The sequence below is a fragment of the Acipenser ruthenus genome, chromosome 52, assembly GCF_902713425.1.
Source record: "Acipenser ruthenus chromosome 52, fAciRut3.2 maternal haplotype, whole genome shotgun sequence".
Taxonomy (NCBI): domain Eukaryota; kingdom Metazoa; phylum Chordata; class Actinopteri; order Acipenseriformes; family Acipenseridae; genus Acipenser; species Acipenser ruthenus.
The window spans coordinates 1,916,491-1,935,103 of record NC_081240.1 but is presented as its reverse complement, the minus strand read 5'-3'; the positions used below and the strand labels follow the sequence as shown (position 1 = coordinate 1,935,103).

Below are 18,613 nucleotides of genomic sequence, written 5' to 3'. Positions count from 1 at the left end.
TTACATTTGACCTTTAGGAGAGGTCAAAGGTCATGGGCAATAACATATTTCTTTACAGAGCATACATGGGTTACTATATGTGCTCCATAATAACCATGACCCTATCTGCACTCTATAAGGAGTTATTTCCCAGTTTTGTATGTTGATGATGTCATCCAACGTGGCCATCTTTTTTTTTATTGTAGCAACTTCCCTTGAACAGCCTTTAAAGATAACCACATTAGGATCATGTGTGCCAATTTTTGGTTGAATCGGACTTGCGGTTTGGGAGATCTTTGTAGTTTGTGATTATGACATCTGTACCATGTGATTATGACATCATGCAGCATGGCTGCCATACCACACAGCCTATCAGCTTCTTACGAACACCAGTTAATCTTGGACCATCCTGCAACATGTTTACCAACTTTCAGCACTCTGCAATAAGTGGTTTTTGAATGACCAATTTTTTACATTTCGGCAAAATGTTTGTTTTTTTTTCAATCCAATATGGCAGCCAAACCATGTGACCTACGACATACATTCAACTAACATTTACCAACTTCCCATAAGCATTTACCATCCAACCGAATTTCGTCACTTTGAGCAACTTTTGGCAAGAAGAAGAATCACAGCAATAACAATAGGCTTCCCAGCTCTATGGGCCTGGAAGACTAATAATAAAGATTGGTAATAAAATCAATTATAATTAGGGCTTCTGTTTTTCGGGTTTTATTAATTGTATTTTTCGGTGCTTATTTTTAGCTGTTTTCGAGTTTTATGTAAATCTTTTTTTTTTCAGGGCTTTCGTTTTTTATATACTGTATGAAATTAGTGTTTTCGGTTACTTTCCAAAATGCTTGAGCGTTTTTTCTTTTTCTGTCAAAATATGTATAGCAGTAACTTGACAGTACTGCACGCTTAAGTTGTCCCTTCTTTCCTTTGCTGTCTTCCGCAGTGAAATCCCTCTGGTCACGGCACATTCTTCTGGGGTTTTTCTCTGGAGGCATTTTTGTACATTTCGCCACAATTCTGTTTTAAATCCTCCGTGTCTTAACTGTAATACAGCTTGAAATCCCGCTAACAAGCCTCCATCCTGATTGTAATCTCGTTTTAAATCTCGCAAGCAGAGTCTCCAATAGAAATGTAGGAATGTGCTGTCACTCAGTAGTTGGGGCGGGTTTAAAGTACTCAGAACGAATCAATGATAGATACAAGTCAGGAAGGCGGGACATTGCCCAGCAGCACTGGGAAATGTATTTATTATTATTTTTGTAGTAGGTTTTATTTTATTTTTTTAATGGGAAAAGGATAAAGTCAATGTGAATAGAATAACCACTTCTACAGTTTTTCTGGTGTTTATTGGCTATCCATCGATTTCATTTTTTTTGTATCAGGGGTGTTTTATCGGGTTTTATCGGTTAAAACCGAAAATCAGAAGCCCTAATTATAATGCAAAAGCTTACTACTACTAGTAATAATAATAAAAACAGTCATTTCCTCCAGTTCTTTTTTTTATTGCATAAGAAAATACAGTTTGACTTTTTTTAATTGTTTTTCACTTTTGTTTTAATGTACATTTAATTTGGCATTGCAGATTTTTTTTTTAACAACTCCCTACAGAGATGCACTCTTAATAACAGCAACAACGTGATCACTTAATAATAAAACAACAACAATACAGCAATTACTGTACTACAAAAAAATATACAAAATACAAAAAACACAGATACAAAACAAAACTGAATTTGAAAAATCGGTAGTCGGCCAAACGTTCACTCTCTCCCAGAAAGGTGGATTTGAACCCCAGTCTGTTGATGAATCGTCACAGTCTTCTATCAAACAGAAACTAAACATGGCTTTTATTCCAGATGAGGCAGTACACCACGGAGCACACAGGGGGGCGCTGTGGTTGAATATGCTAACTCAAACCGCTCACAGTTAACCCATTAAGTGCCGTTGTCCTCATTTGAGGACAGGAGGCTACTTTGTAATTTTCTGAAGCATTTTTTAACTGGAGTCATCTACCTATTAATTAACTGCATTATTATGATAACTTACTCTAATTTTGTTAAATGCAAAAGTTGAGCCTAAATGTAACTTAATTCTGCAAATATAGTCCTTCAGATTGAAGCCTCAATATAAAGTAAGAAACCTAAGCCTAAAATATGTTCTTGGTCCCCCCACGCCCTTGCATTTACACTTATCTTCCACCAGGGGGCAAGTGACCTCACAGACAGTGCATGGGCTTATATACAAATCCAAAGCATTACTTGCATTCTCTCAGAAAATGTTATAAGCCCATGCAAGATTAGTATATCCAACCACAGTGGAAATGTGCACTGCCCTCTAGTGGCCAGTGTGGGATGCCACCCACATTCCCTTCAGAATCGACAGGCTTGTTTATAAAAACACTGGGGCTGATGAGAAGGTGTGAAGTTCTAGACTGCTTTGTGCACCCCCCGGTGGCCAGTCTTTGAACTGCTTCAGTAGTATGCAGGGCTCCAGTGGTTATTTCTGGAGTTTGTCTTGTATACTGGTTTTTGTGGTTTTTGGAAGGGGGCGTGAGGGCAGCTGGTGAGACTGTGGCTCGAAACCGTCTCGAACTGGGGAGAGTTTAGCTGACTGGCTGACCGCTTCAAATTTCCAAGTGCCTTTTTGAAAAAACATGTTCTATCAGCGAGTTTGTACAATAGCAAGGTGCTGCCCTCAAGGGAACAGTGCCTTACAGTAGAGTAGAGAGAGAGGGGGAGATAGGAGGGGAGGGAGGGAAGAGTGGAGGGGTAGTGGGATGACAGAGAGAAGGTGGAGAAAATAGAAAAAGGAGTAAAGGTGAGGGAGGATGGGGTGGAGGGGGAGAAAGGGGAGACTGAAAAGGAGGAGAAAAGTAGTGAAGGAGAGGGAGAACAGGAGTGGAGAGTGGAGAGTGGAGAGAGAGAGAGAGAGAGAGAGAGAGAGAGAGAGAGAGAGAGAGAGAGAGCAGGGGGAGAAGATTAAGAAAGAAAGAAATCTAATATCTAGCCATCATTTAAAGTGACATTTCGTATCTACAGCAAAAAGTGGCATTTCGTACACAACGCGGTGCGTGAGAACAGAGCGGCCTTTTCAACCCGACCCAATCGAGGGCTTCTATACAGCGTGCGTGCATGCAGGGCTGTGTCGGCCCGTCTTACTGCCTGCTTTTAAAAGTGGGGTGCGTCCTGCTGAATTAACACACACAATACACACCGAGATCTGAATGGGACCAGAGGCAAAGTCTTGTGCCACTTCTTTTGCAAATAAAATTGTACATAGGACATTTTTGTAAAGACAAAATATAAATCAAGCACCTTACAACTTTACAACTACGCCATTCTACAGTGCTTGGTATAATTTTGGGAGAGTTTTATAGTGTGGTCACACCAGCATTGCCCTGTGTACAGTACAGCACAGCAGTGAGGCTCTGCCTGGCACACAGCAGGCAACGCCAGCGCACTATACTTTATATAGACACCATGTTGGGTAGCTGCTGTAGTTCTGTACAGGGTTTTATATTAGTGTTATACAGTGTGGTCCTGCCAGCATTGCCCTGTGTACAGTACAGCGAGGCTCTGCCCAGCACACAGCAGGCAATGCCAGCGCACTAGATTACTTAAATTGGTACGATTTGGAAGTTATTACAAAGCAATTTTATTTGCAAAAGAAGTTGCTCAGTTGAAATACTATTAAGTGCAATGTGCTTTTGCTAACGCTAGGAGGCAGCGTTGCAGGGGAAGCCTCAGTGCTTTTGTTTGTTTGGCACTATTAAAAGATACTGTTAACATGGTTTCCTGTATCCAGTTAATTCTACTAGCTAAATCAGATACGAACTGGAGATCCATTGCCCATGACCTCATATTAATATCTATAAGAGTTTTCTTAATATTTCTAAGTGCGATTTCTATCAAGAGACAACTTCCCAACGTTCTGGTATGTTTAACTTGCCTTCGTCTGGGAAAGTGTGTTTGAAAACAAACACTGAAGGTACTTCTAAGCTTTTGATGCCATGGCAACTACACTCGCTTATTTCTATTCAAAGCTATTAACGTGTCTGTGATGTCATTTCCTGCATAGTTAATGATGTAACGATCTGCTATTCCTATACCTTCAGGCATCGTGGTATTCAGTCTGTTCATCCATTTATTTTATCCTTCTGTACCGTACATTATCTCACTTGATTTCTCCTAAAACTATAAATTGTAGGTCATTCATGTTGTGTTTATTTGTTAAGTGTTGAACTATTGATTAATTTACTTGTTTATTTCTTGTGTTTGGTAAGTGATTATAATGCTGTAGCTGTTTTATTCGGTTACATTTTTGGCAAAATATATCAAACAAGGTTGCTAGTTTTGCATATGCACAACTATGGCCAAAAGTTTTGCATCATCACACTACAGAATTAACAAATGTTGCTTCATAAAGTGGAATGAATCCTGCTGAATAATGTTCTGTTAACACACTGAATTACAAACTGCTTTGTAGTTTTCCAGATACTTCATGACTACTATTATGGCTTCCGGTAGACTTAATTTTGCAAAATAATTTTGTAGTTTCTTGGATTACATGATGTTAAATAAAAGATCTAAATTATGTTCATGTATTTGTTTGTTTGTTTTAAATGATGTCTCAATCTTAACTCTAGGGGAAAACTTTTGGCCACACTGCATATTAAAAACAGCCAAACACGAATGTATTCCTCCCTGTTTTCAACACTGTATGCAATATTGAAAGTGTGTTACAGTACACTGTATAACTACCGTAGGCTCACCTCAGTTTCATTATCAAGCAATTATTTTTACATCCACTTTGTCATAAAGAGAATTCACATAACCACAGAGCTTCGAGACCAGCTTAGACTTTGTCTACTTGTTTCCTGTTCAAAAAGATTGCGTCTGAATACATGTATTTAAATCTGACCGTTATTTAAACATCTTTTTGGAGAAAGAAAGAATGTTTTCGAACAGGGCACTTTGCATTTAAAAATGTAAAACCAGAAGCTGAACTGAACCACTGCAAAAAGTAACCAACGACTCCTGTAGATGTTAAGTCTTTAGCAGCGTCGAGGACAATTGGCAATTTAATTTGTTTAAAATCCACAGGTTTTAAGAAGCTTGACCTTATTTCTTCATTGACGTAGCTACGGTCAGGGTTCGAAATAAGACTCCTGTTGCATAGCAGTTTCACCCATTCCAGGTTTTACTACCAGTTGGTTAGCCCCAGTGTGTCTAGGTAACAAACCCAGGTGCGTCTTCTTATTAAACTCATAGTGAAACCAGGGAATGGATCAAACTGCTGTGCAACGGGAGCCTTATTTCCATAACTGTTGGTAGAGTTTAGCTGCTGCAATTTTAATCACTCCCTAAAATTCAGATTAAAAAAAACAGATATTTTTGTTAAAACTATATTCAGCATTTTATCTCGAAATCTGGCTTTCTGGTTTTTAACTAGCATCGGTAAGGCTGTATTTCTTTCACGGTTATCACAGATTTAATGATTTCTGTGAAATGTACCTATTATATAGTTTCCAGTGCAAATTCCCATTTCTGAAAGAATAGTGTAAATACACCTACCTTTTATCACTTAAAAATAAATACAGCAAGCGTTTGTCTTATTGACACACTACCTGTTACACTGAATTTAGGAACCTGGCAGCCGGTTTGGTTTACTTCCGGTAAATGATTGAACACACACTGCATAGAGCTGCACGATTTCTTTAACATGTCTTCAATGACAAAGACAGCAGCTGCATCAAAGATCACAAATATTTCTGCTAAAGATCGCTCTGTCCAGTACAAGAAGGGGACATTTCAACTGTTTTTATTTTTTACATGTATTTATGTATTTATTTTGTTTGATAATTGACTAAAGGTGAAAATAGAATGTGTTTAAAAATCTACAAAAGAGTCTACAATTTAGCACCGACTGTTTTTTTTAGATAAGAAATATTTAGGAACATTTGTTGTATAATCAATTTTTCTGCTTTCTTAATATTTTACGTTTATGAAATCGTGAAATATCTATTTCAAGACAGGGAAATAAATATTTTTTTTACCGTGAAAAAATACAGCCCTAGGTCACGCTTTTTTTTTTTTTTTTCTTTAAGTAGGCACTAGCGCCCTCTAGTGCACATATTTGCATTGCCAGCAATACAACGCAGGTTCTTCGACAGAGACAGTTTGGCTGATCTAGCCTGTGTCACACATGTCTGTGGCAGGCTGCTAGGACTGAAGAGCAGCTCCTGAACTCACAGTCAAAGCAACACAGACTTTGAAACAAAAAAAAAAATCTCAATATTTGAGTAATTGCAAAATGTGATCAAACAATTAATACATTGAATTAGAAGCTTGATGCAGTGTAGATTTACTGAAATAAACCCCATGCCTACTAGATAAAGTCTTTCTAAATGAACAGTATCACATTTTTGTTTTATACTGGAGTACCAAGTCCTTTTGAATGAATGACGCTATTTTAAAACAGCCGACAATTTCAGTCTGTCAAATTTCACGTCTACTCCGAGCGACTTTTGCTTGGCAAAAAAAAAAAAAAAATTGTAATTCCAGCCTCCTCAAATCCCAAAGGGACAAGCGTCTGTTTTTAAAGTATGATCCCACTTTGTTCTCCTGTTTAAATAAAAACAAACCCTCTGAAAAAATGTTTTTAAAAACGCCGTGAAAAAACAAAGCGTTTTCATTAATTAAGTCGACTTTTCTGTCAAAACTAAGACGATAGTTTTTTTTTTTTTCCCCCCCTCGGTTGAAACCTGTAGTTATCACAGATGCTGAAGTTGTGTTTTCTGTTCAGAAAACCGATACGATTTTCAAAGAATAAAACACTGAATCTTCGAATCCTGACTTGCAGTTCTCAACTTGACCAGTAGACGGCGCCCTCTCTTGTTTCTCGTGCTTCAGTGATCTCGGGTTTAAAATCCTCGGCTCTATTCCGAACCCCGTTTGCGTTTTGCGAGTCAAAAAAGTCAACCAGCTGGTTTGTGGGGTACACATTTTACCAACTAGCCAGACCCCTTCCTCCCTACTCTCTGTGTGAAGTGTCTTCTTCCCTCTGTCTCCTCAGTTCATTTCCACACTCTGTGTGTCCTCTGCTCCTGGTTTCTGTGCTCAAACACTGGCTTTGCAATTATAACTGCAAAGGCTGCAGCATCATTGTAACTCGTTGCAATTGAACAAGCTTGAGATGGAACTGGAGTTGCAATTTTCGCAAACAATGCTGCTGTAATACTGGAATTGGAATTCCAAGTATAATCCTTGATTTGAGCCAAGCACTCCATTTAGTGAGAAGATATTGAGGCTAAACATTTGAATTTAAAGCTTAGTATTTTTAAGCACTAAAAATCGGGTGTCTTCTGACCTGAATTTTCAGCGAGAATGGGAGGCTGTAGAGGGGTCTGGCGAGAGGGGTAACAAACACCCCTAAAACACTCCCAAGCAACCCCTGGACTGGCTGAACTGGAGCTTACAGACAGGAGTCCCAGTGCAGCTGCAGATCATGACTGTCCAAGAAATCTGTGGAGAAAACACTGGAGGGGGTCTGCGTATTGAAAGAGGGCAGGCCCGAATTGAGACCAAGGCCCATGCCCATCGTCAAATCCAGCCAGTCCATGCTGTCCAAGCAGGGGTCAGCCAAATCCAGCCCCAGGCTTCCGAGGTGCCCGGAGGAAGGGGGCGGGCCCGCGGCTGGGTCGCCAGGGGCGACCGGGAAGTGCAGTTCCGATGTATCCATGGGAGATGGGAGGGGCTGGTCCAGGATGCTGGCCGTGCTGAGCATCTCGTTGTGGAGATCGTCGATGAGAGACAGACGCTGCCCGCAGCCCTCGGCGTCCGCACGCAGCAACGGGGCGCCCGTGGTGCTCTCCAGGAAGTCCTCCAGACGCCCACTTCCTGCCAGGGCCACCGCACTTCCTGTGCTGCTGTCTCCGGGGTCCTGGGCGAGCGGGAGAGGGGGGCTGTGGGACAGGGTCAGGGTCAAGGCCGGGTCTGGACAGGGGGGCAGTGGGGGGGTGTTGGGACGCAGTCTGGTGAGGGGGGCCGGCGGGGGGTCTGTGTCTCCTTTGAAGTCGGCAGATATTTCTGAAACAAAATGGACATTTTTTTTTTTTTTTTTTTAATGAATGTGTGGTAGTTACTTTTTAGTGCAATTGTAATTATACACTGTAATTACTGCAGCATCATTGATGCAATTCGAACAAAATAAGACTGCAATTGCCTGGGCTGTAAATACAATATCAGAACCATCACTCGTACCTGCCTTTAAGACCAGAAAGCTGTCCTTCCCTCACCTTTACAACCAAACACCAATCAATCGTTTTAAAAGCCGATTGGAAACTCATTTTTCCTGCTGTGCCGCTCATCTCCACGGTGAGGCTGTAAAAATGTCAGCTGCAAAGAAATACTGCTCTGATTCCGATCTCCACACTTCCGCATTCACACTGCCACAACTTCCTGAAAACCTGCAGCAACCCGAGCTGAATATTAAACCTGAGAACTGAGAGGAACCACAATACAGTCTAGTGCACCTCGAAGTGACCTGTGTGACAGAGAGCCAGCCTCCACACACACACACACAGATTCTGATCCTTTCAATAGCTTGTGAGCTAGAGAAGGTCCTGAGCGAGTTTCATCCCAATCGGATGAGCGCTTCTCTAGATATATGCAAACACCTGAGTATGATACTCACCTCCATTCTCAATGAGAATATCAAAGAGGTCGTCCATTTGCTGACTGCAGGGGGCGCTCTCCTATAGAGGGACACAGACAGACAGGTTAGGATGATGAGGTGTCACACACACACACTCAGGATGGAAATAAGCAGTTTCACCCATTACTACCAGCTTGATTAGCCCCCAGTGTGTCTAGCTAACAAGCTCAGGTGTGTCTTATTATTAAACTACTAGTGAAACCAGGACTGGATCACACTGCTGTGCAACGGTAGTCTGATTCTCATCCCTGCATACAGCTAGCTACCTTGCTGAACACATTCCAGGATTTAAAATCTTTGATCTTTATACTTTGCATAGAATTTATAAAGTTTATTTAAGTCTTTCTAATTCCAGCACTGTCGAGTGTTTAATAGTTCTGGATGATTTTACATCCTGTACGTTTTCATAACAGTTCATACCTGCCTTGCCCTGATGTATGCATTCTCTTTCATTCTGTGTTGGTGCTTTTGCTTCAATAGTAAACCACTCCAGCAAAAAAAAAAAAAAAAAAGTGGGGAAGGATATTGGTGTTGCGCTGTGAATTGAGATCAATGAGACGCATTGTGCACAGAAGCCTGTGCAACACAAATATGCTTCCTCACAATCTGTTTTCCCATTTTTCCTTAATATCTTATTTTTTTTAGGAATAATTACTGCTTAAAGTGTTTCTTGCATTTCTGTATAGATTTCATCAACAGAAATAAAAAATATTAATAAACAAAAAAAGATATGATTGATTTTGTGTGGGCCTGGGTCTCAAAAATCACGCTGGCCGGAATAAAACCGGAAGCTGAGTATGAAAAGGTAAACACGCATGGCGACTGCTGCTGAAAACATCGAAGATGAAGTCGAAGACCCAATTCATTTTAGGGAACAGGGGCCACAACCCTACATTTCTGAATCAGCGGCGAGGCAGCAGGATCCCACAAGAAACAGAGTTGTGGACCCTGCAAAACCTGTGGAGGATCTGCAACACTGCATGGTGAGTGTAATTTCCAGAACTGTAATGTGTTTGATTACCAATAATATACGCTTCAGTATCTACACTCTAATTAATTTATATTAGTTTAGCGACTGTCTGTTATAACCATTTTTGTCATATTTCGTCTGTGATCACAGGCCACAGACTGTCACAGAACAGCAGACCACTGACAATCTTTTCAAAGATGATAACTTACAAACATTATAATAATGTACAGCAGACATAAGGATTGATAAGACGGCCTTATATAAAGCAGATAAGACAACTTCAGCAAGAATATGGAAAAATAAACATTTCTTTACTCACCACTACGTTCAGTGGTACAAATGTTCTGATGCAGTAAAGTTCGGATAGCTGTTTGTAATCCAGGAATAAAGGTTTATATTCCAGTATGGTAATGCCATAACAACTATGTACATGTTTTGTATCTCTGATGATGCACACACAATAATTAAAGTCTCTATATAATTTTAAAAGCGAGTGCCAATATTATGACCGTAGGTTTCTCTCAAAAATTGTAATGCAACTGAAATTATTATTATTGTTTATTTAGCAGACGCCTTTATCAAAGGCGACTTACAGAGACTAGGGTGTGTGAACTATGCATCAGCTGCAGAGTCACTTATAACTACGTCTCACCCGAAAGACGGAGCACAAGGAGGTTAAGTGACTTGCTCAGGGTCACACAATGAGTCAGTGGCTGAGGTGGGATTTGAACCGGGGACCTCCTGGTTGCCATTTTCTTTAACCACTGGACCACACAGCCTCCTATAAGTTACAGTATTTAAGTTAAATACTGTAAATTACTTGCTTGTTAGGTAAGCAAGGAAATTGAGAAACAGATAACCCACAGTCCACAAAACGACTTCCTCTGAGTGGGTGTGCAATAGCAGATGTGTTGTCCACGTCTGTGTTGTTTTAGGTGACACAAATTTTTCAGCAGCACGATAATTGCTGGACGAATCATCTTTTCTGATAACCACAATCTTAAAAATTGCATCATAACTTCTTTGTAATCCCTTTGATACTTGACCCCTTTTCAATCCACTCTTTTCCACATGTTCACTGCAGCTAGTTTTATCCATTTTCATTACTGTATACTGTACTCAATGCACACTTTCGCAACAGCCTTGACTTGACAAGGCGAGTTGTATTTTTCCAATCTTATTTTTATTAAAAAACAAAAAACAAAAACTTGCCTTATATTTGGGTATATATACCGGTGTGTGTGTTCATGGTGTTTCCTATAAAACCTCAATGATATATTTATTTAAACCCAAAAAAAAAAACTGCCATGCACTGAAGGTACCGCATCTGACTTCAACCTGACGTGCTGGAGTTCATGCAACTCCCCACACACACACAAAACTCACCATATTATTATTATTATTATTATTATTATTATTATTATTATTATTATTATTATATCTCACAAACAGAACTGTTTCCCTTTTGAAACGTCATGCATGACGTGGTACAAAAAGGTTGTGTTTTTGGTAGGTGTGGTCCGTGATCCACATTAATCAAAGTGGCCTATAAAATGTTTTTTAAAAAGAATAATGCTAATATTCTTAATAAACACTGCTGCATCCATTAAAGTGATAAAACCCTGCAATAAGTCAGGGAGGACAGACAGACAGACAGACTCACTCTGTCGGGATTCTGTTTCAAGGCCTCCTGGTATTGTGGCGGTTCTTTGCTCCGCCCAGGAGGGGAGGGGGAGGGGCTAAAGAGGGCATGCTGATCCGGGATTGGACACACCTTGGAGGGGGATTGAGACTGGGGAGGAGCCTGAAAGACAGACAGCGAGAGATAGAGAGAGATTGTTAGGCAATTTGATCAGTTTACAATACTCTTAGTGGTAGATGCACTAAAGTGTTGCGTCTGTCGCAATCGCTGAAAACCACATGCAAACCAGTCGGAAGTGTATTGTGAAATGTACTAAACAAACGCAACGCTGGTAGCATCATTTTAATGAATGCTTTGCAGTTGCAGTTCCTATTTGTGCTTTATCCTTAAATGAATATGTAACTCTGGGCATTCCTGCAGAAATTCACAAAAAACAGGGTGGAGATCAAATGAGGAATCAAAAACATTATAATGAGATGTACTAAAGCTGCGGGCAATTGCCACACTTACAAATGCATCACTTTGTTAAGCACTTTTGAAAGCATGTTTTAAACAGTCGCAATTGTTGCTGGCATTTCCCAGTCCGCTTTGTCTCGTGTGCTGCCAGTTGAGCTCAATGTATTTTTGAGAAGAACACCCAAGTACCTAATTTTCTCTAAAGTTAGGGTGTGCTTACAAGCCTTGAAAACAAATTTCTATGACATTTCTGGTTTTCCCAGTGTGTTGGGAGCAATACACTGCACACGTGCCACTAACCCCTCCAGCTCACTCTGAGCATCTGTATAGGACCAGGATCTATTGTGTGTTAATTGTCTAGGCTACTAAGCAGACCAAGTTAAATATAATAATAATTAAAATAAAATTTTAAAAAACTAAAATCATGTAGTTTCAATTTAAAATAAAGAAAGTGTGCTGGGTATTCATTTGATTTTACTACTGTACTGTATACTGCATATGCCTACTGTACAGATTTATATTTTACATAATATAATGTGCAAAACACATTAGTATTATTTCAGCATAATGATTTATATTTAAAATACATTGAGAACTATAAATGTATGTGTGTGCGATTTTATTGTATTGTTTTTAAACTCGACACCTCCTTATGTTGGACAAACATGTCTGGTTTAGCGAGGGGCTACTGTATGATTATGAAAAGCTTTTGGGGGGTGAAGGTTGGGGCCCCACTGTAGAATCCAATGGGATTAAACTGCCTTTCATTTTTTATATATATACAATATTAAAATACGTAAAATGAAGACGGAACAGACTGCATTGCACGGATGACGTTTACATTGAACAGAAACAATGTTATTTTGATTCTTGCACCCTTGCATGTATAGACGTTATCCTTCAGGCACCCTCTGCTGCAGCAAACCACAACTCAGCTATTTTATTTGAAAAAATGTCACACAACTCTCGCTAAGATGACGCAAATAATATTTAAATTAGTATATTGCGGCTGTCTTCATTAACATATATTTTCTTGGTACATATGACAATGTGCACTTTGCGAATTGTCATAACAAAAATGAAAATTGCAGTATGTATGCGCTGCGACTGGCCCACCTTAGTACCTCTACTCTTTAATTTAGTAATCTGGCAGCTAATAACCCACAGTAGAATTGATACAATCAGAACACTTCTATGAACACGATGCCTGTGCTTATTGTTAGACAGAGTAATATAACATTATTATTAATTATTATTATTATTGATTTAGCAGGCGCTTTTATCGAAAGCGACTTCCAGAGACTAGTGGGGATGAACTATGCATCATCAACAACTGCTGCTGCACAGTCACTTTCAATAGTTTGTTTTACGTCTCATCCGAAGGACGGAGCACATGAAGGTTCAGCGACTTGCTCGGGATCACATAATGAGTCGGTGGCTGATCCGGGATTTGAACCTCCTGGTATCAAGACCCCTTTCTCTAACCGCTGGACCACCATTGAGACAACTTTACTGTTGAAAACCACAGAGCGAAAGAGAGAGAGAGAGAGAGAGAGCAAGAGTTACCTTGTGATTGGGCGGTGTGGAGGCAGGCCCTGGTCTCTGATTGGGCGAGGGGCAGGGGGCGGGTCTCTTGTTGCCGAGGAAGAAGGGCTGCAGGCTGGGGGGAGCCGAGAAAGAGAAGACTGTCCCGGGCGGGACACTAGTCATAAGGTGAAGCCCAGGCTTCTGGCCCTGTGTATGGAAGAGAGGGGGAGAACGATTCATTTCATATTGAAACAGAAAACAGGGCAAAGAAGTAGAAATCATAATAATAATAATAATAATAATAATAATAATAATAATAATAATAATAATACCAGATACCAGATACTGTGTTTTAAAGTGAACATCCATTTTTGCTATAACATGTTTCTTTCAAAACTGCACATTTGAGACATGTCACAAATAGAAATGCAAGAAAGAAAGAAAGAAAGAAAGAAAGAAAGAAAGAAAGAAAGAAAGGATTCATCACTCTAAACTAGTACTGACTTAACCCTTTGCGGTCCATTGTCGGACCCTGTCCGACATCATTATAGAAACGCAAAAAACGGGTTTTAGTCGTTTTTTTCTCCGGAAAAAGTCGAGAAAACCATTCAATGGCCGAGTGGGAACGACAGGAGCCGAGACAAGTCGAAAAAAAAAAAAAAAAAAAGGCGTATCTCATGAATAGTCATACATGGCCCTGGTATCAGATAACGGGGCGGTCTGAAGTAAACAAGCTGTCTGCCTGTGAATCAGCGCACAGAGAACACGGACATACGGAGCTTTTTTGAGATGTTATAGTAATAAAATAATGACTTGGATCACATTATTGAGGAGTTTGGTGATAAAACGAGTGATAAGGAGATGATTGATCGGTATGTACGACTATTATTATTATTATTATTTATTTCTTACATAGGTGAAAGCTATAGCGAACGAAAGGGTGGGGCCGGGCTGGAGATGCCTAGTGAGTGCTTTGTTGATATGCAGGGCCTTTTAAACCCGTTTGACTGTGAAAAAAAAATACTTTTAAACAGCGCGTCTAAAATTAACTGCGCGTGTGAAAATAAATTAGACCTGGCGTGCCTGACGCGCATTTAATTAATGGACCGCAAAGGGTTAATGGTATTTTTTAGCACAACAGTGACCCCTGGTGGTAAAATGTTGAAGAGCTGGGGAATTTCTACCTTTCGGATTGGCTGGTTGATGAGGTCAGGCTGCTGCTGCTGTTTTGATTGGGCGCTGGTTGTCAGCAGCTGAGGAGGTGATTGGCTGGGCAGCTTGGTGGGAGAAGATTGTAATCGCTGGAAAGAACACATTAAAAACAATGAATGAATTAATAAAAGATAAATAGTCCAAATATTAGGACAATAACTCAAAAAGTGTACCGTCTCCATTCGGCTGGGTGCTTCAAAAAGGTCACATGACAAAAATACGAAGTCAGTACCTGAGGTGGTTTCCGAGATGAGAGGTGTTGACGTTTTATAACTGAAAGTAATCCCGGTGGAGTTTCTCACCTGCAGTGTGATGCGGCCCGCTTGCTTAGCGGTATCGCTCCGCTGTGCGTCCGTGCTGTGATTGGTCAGTGCCAGCAGGAAGTGGTTCCCGTTGGAGTCCGTGAGGAGGGTGGGCGGGAGGGGGGTCTTGAGAATGTCCAGGGGGAAGGAGGGAGGGGCCAGGGAAGGGGGGGGCTGGTTCAGGAAAACATGGGGAGCTGGCGACACCTGCTGGGCAAAGATGGGAACAGCAGCAGCAGCCACCGCCACAGCCATGAACACGAATATTATTAGTTGCTTTCACTAGGAGTTTAACAATAAGACACACCTGAGCAGGTTACCTAGAGACACTGGGGCTGAATCAAGCTGGTAGCTGTAAAACCTAGAATGGGTGGAACTGCAAGATCATTTATTTAACATCATGTAATCAAAGCGACTAATAAATGGTATCGCCTAATAGTAGTGCAGTATTTCATGTCAGATTTCAATGTGTTAACGTACGATTTCGTTCGACTTTATAAACTTCATTCACTCTACCTGCTGCACTGGCACCTCTTCGGCCATCTCGCTCTCCGGCTCCTCCTTCACCGTGACCTCACTGAACTCCTCGGGGGGCCACAGCGGCCCCTGCTGACCCTGGCTGCTGGGCTCCCCCGGCTCCTGCTTTATCAGGACGCGCTGGATGGAGGGGTCGAGGTTCGAGGGGGAGGGGGGGCTCTTGCCCTGCTCCAGCTGTGATCGGAGGGTCTCCACCAGCTTCTGCTTTTGCCTCAGCATGCGGGTCAGCTCCTCGATCTGCTTGTCTTTCTCCTGCAGCATCTGGTCCTTGTCAAAAGTCCGGCCGCCGGTGATTGGCTGTTGGGGTTGCTGTAGTGCATGCTGGGAGAAACGGCAGGGGGAGGCTGTGCTGCAGTGCTCCTCTTTGATGAGGTGCATGGGGGGAGAGCTCATCTGCGGAACACAAATATATAAAATCACCAAGCCTCCTATAACCCATTCATACTCGCTGGGCCCCAGTTAATTAATATATATATATATATATATATATATATAATCTATCGATCAGCGGACTATCTATCTAGAGAAAGAGAATTCAGCCTGTTCCTAATTTGATAGAGACAGATAATTAAAGAACTGCGCACAGCTCTCTATCCAAGGAGAATCAGGATCCAACAGGATATTCAATCACTAGAAATACTTCACGAAGAAGAAAAGTCATTGAGAAACTGACAAGTCATCAGTATTCTAATAATAATAATTAACAATTATTAGAGAAAGAAAGCCAGACGAGAAAGAAACAAAGAAAGAGATAAAGGTACCGCTTCTCCGAATGCATCCCCATTACAGCTGGCCTCGTCGGCGCTGCCTCCCATGGTCGACCTCTCAGAAGGGGCGGGGGAGCCCGGGGGGGTGGAGCTTGTGCTGCCGAACTGCATCACAGTGGGCGTGGCCATCGCAGAGGGCCCTCCCCCTGGCCCGGGCACCGTAGCGACCAGAGGGAAGGTGGCCAAGACCACGCCCCCTTCCCCGGGCCTGTGCAGCACGGTGGTGGGGCAGTTGATATGGCTGCCGTTGCTATGGCTGCCGTTGCCGGGGGCGACCTGTGCCTGGCTGTTCCGGTGATCCTGGTACACTCTTAGTCGTTCTACGAGGTCTATCTTGGTGCCTGACACCGGCAGACTCCTCAGTTTTAATTCGTGCTTGAGTTCGGCCACCTGCAACAAAGCATTGGAAAATATTATTAAAAAGAAACTCTCTGCTGGTGTGAGAGCGCTGGCTAAATATCTTGGTATCTCTGAATTTGGGGGAGAGGAGTGGAAGGGTGAAAGAGAGGGAGTTTGAAAGGGAGGCTGATGTGCGTGAGGGTGGGTGGTAATGTGTGGGTATGTTAAAAGTGTGGGAGGAGGGTGAGTTTGGGAGCGAGGGTTAGTGAGACAGTGCTACTGAGTGTGGCAGCGAGTGTGTGAGAGAGTGTGTGAGAGAGTGCGAGTGAAAACCAGAGAGTGTAAGTGAAAGTGAGAAGCGTGATATACAGTGTGAACTTGGGGAGTGAGTGCGAGAGTGAGGGGGATTACGGATAAGGGTGTGAGAGTGAGTTGGTACGAGAGTGATGTTTAGTGTGAAAGAAAATGAGTGGAAGTTAGTTTGAGAGTGATACTTAGTGATACTTAGTCTGTGAGGAGAGGTCTTTTGAGTGAGAATGTCTGCCAGTAAGCAAATAAGTGTGTCAGTGATACAGTGAGAGAGTGATGGAGGGTAAGATACAGTGATGGTGATAGTGTGAGAGGGAGAGAGTGATAGAGTGAGGACAGCGTCTCCTGTACCTTTAGCTCGTCCAGGTTGGGGGGCAGGCTGTCTGGCTTGCTTCCCCCTGCGTTGCTGTTCTGTCGGGTCAGAGTTCCAGGCCCCCCCCCAGGGCTGCTGCTGGACAGACTCCGAGGCTGGGCTGAGCTCCCACTGCCTCCCCCTGCTCCCTGCTGCTCCCCTGGGGGCCTGAGTCACACAGAGAGAGAGACACAGAGACATCACTGACGCAGCACTGAACCAGAGCACAGACTCTGAGCTCACACTGTCTCCCCCTGCTCCCTGCTGCTCTCCTGGGGGCCTGAGTCACACAGAGGGAGAGAAACAGAGACATCACTGACACAGCACTGAACCAGAGCACAGACTCCGAGCTCACAAGGTCTCCCCCTGCTCCCTGCTGCTCCCCTGGGGGCCTGAGACACACAGAGTTAGCGAGGACCAGAGACATCACTGACACAGCACCGAACCAGAGCACAGACTCCGAGCTCACACTGTCACCCCCTGCTCCCCTGGAGGCCTGAGTCACAAAGAGTAAAAGAGAGACACAGAGACATCGCTGACACAGCACTGAACCAGAGCACAGACTCCGAGCTCACACTGTCTCCCCCTGCTCCCTGCTGCTCTCCTGGGGGCCTGAGTCACACAGAGAGAGAGACACAGAGACATCACTGACACAGCACTGAACCAGAGCACAGACTCCGAGCTCACACGGTCTCCCCCTGCTCCCCTGGAGGCCTGAGTCACACAGAGAGAGAGAGACACAGACACATCACTGACACAGCACTGAACCAGAGCACAGACTCCGAGCTCACACGGTCTCCCTGCTGGTCCGCTGGGGGCTCGAGACATGCAGAGACATCACTGAACCAGACCACACCTCCAACTACAAGCGAAAGTGACCCAAAACATTGGGATAAAAGGCAAACTATACAATAATCTTCAACTAAAACTGAGCCAGAAACTTAACTGACCTAAAATAAACTACAAAAATGTACTAGGCAAAACTAATCACATTACAGGCACTTCACCAGAAACACATTTGGCTATTGCAGTGATACACATTCGTGACAGACACACAAACACACAGACAGGAGACACACACACACACACACACAGGAGACACACACACACACACACAGGAGACACACACACACACACACACAGACACACACAGACACACACAGACACACACACACACACACACACACAGAGACAGACACACACACAGAGACAGACACACACACACACAGAGAGAGAGAGAGACACACACACACACACACAGACACACACACACACAGAGACAGACAGACAGACACACACACACACACACAAAGACAGACAGACACACACAGAGACAGACACACAGAGACAGACACACACAGACACACACAGACACACACAGACACACACACACACAGAGACAGACACACACACACACAGAGAGAGAGAGAGACACACACACACACACAGACACACACACACACAGAGACAGACAGACAGACAGACAGACAC

At 42.6% G+C, this 18,613-nt stretch overlaps 1 protein-coding gene across 5 annotated transcripts in view; it reads right to left on the bottom strand.

Annotated features, from left to right (window-relative positions):
- Positions 1 to 923: 923 nt before the first annotated feature.
- LOC117433006 (myocardin-related transcription factor A) overlaps positions 924 to 18,613 on the bottom strand; it is a 56,674-nt gene continuing 38,984 nt past the window's right edge. For 4 of the 5 annotated variants that reach the window (XM_059016058.1, XM_059016061.1, XM_059016059.1 and 1 more), the window contains 9 exons: positions 17,122 to 17,290; positions 16,117 to 16,512; positions 15,335 to 15,748; positions 14,819 to 15,028; positions 14,489 to 14,605; positions 13,344 to 13,511; positions 11,343 to 11,483; positions 8,689 to 8,749; positions 924 to 8,081 (listed from right to left, as the gene is read on the bottom strand). In XM_059016058.1, coding sequence (XP_058872041.1) covers positions 7,468 to 8,081; positions 8,689 to 8,749; positions 11,343 to 11,483; positions 13,344 to 13,511; positions 14,489 to 14,605; positions 14,819 to 15,028; positions 15,335 to 15,748; positions 16,117 to 16,512; positions 17,122 to 17,290 — 2,290 coding nt within the window. In that variant the 3' untranslated portion in view covers positions 924 to 7,467. The remainder of the gene's footprint in view (positions 8,082 to 8,688; positions 8,750 to 11,342; positions 11,484 to 13,343; positions 13,512 to 14,488; positions 14,606 to 14,818; positions 15,029 to 15,334; positions 15,749 to 16,116; positions 16,513 to 17,121; positions 17,291 to 18,613) is intronic. The other variant, XM_059016060.1, reaches the window with a different exon arrangement.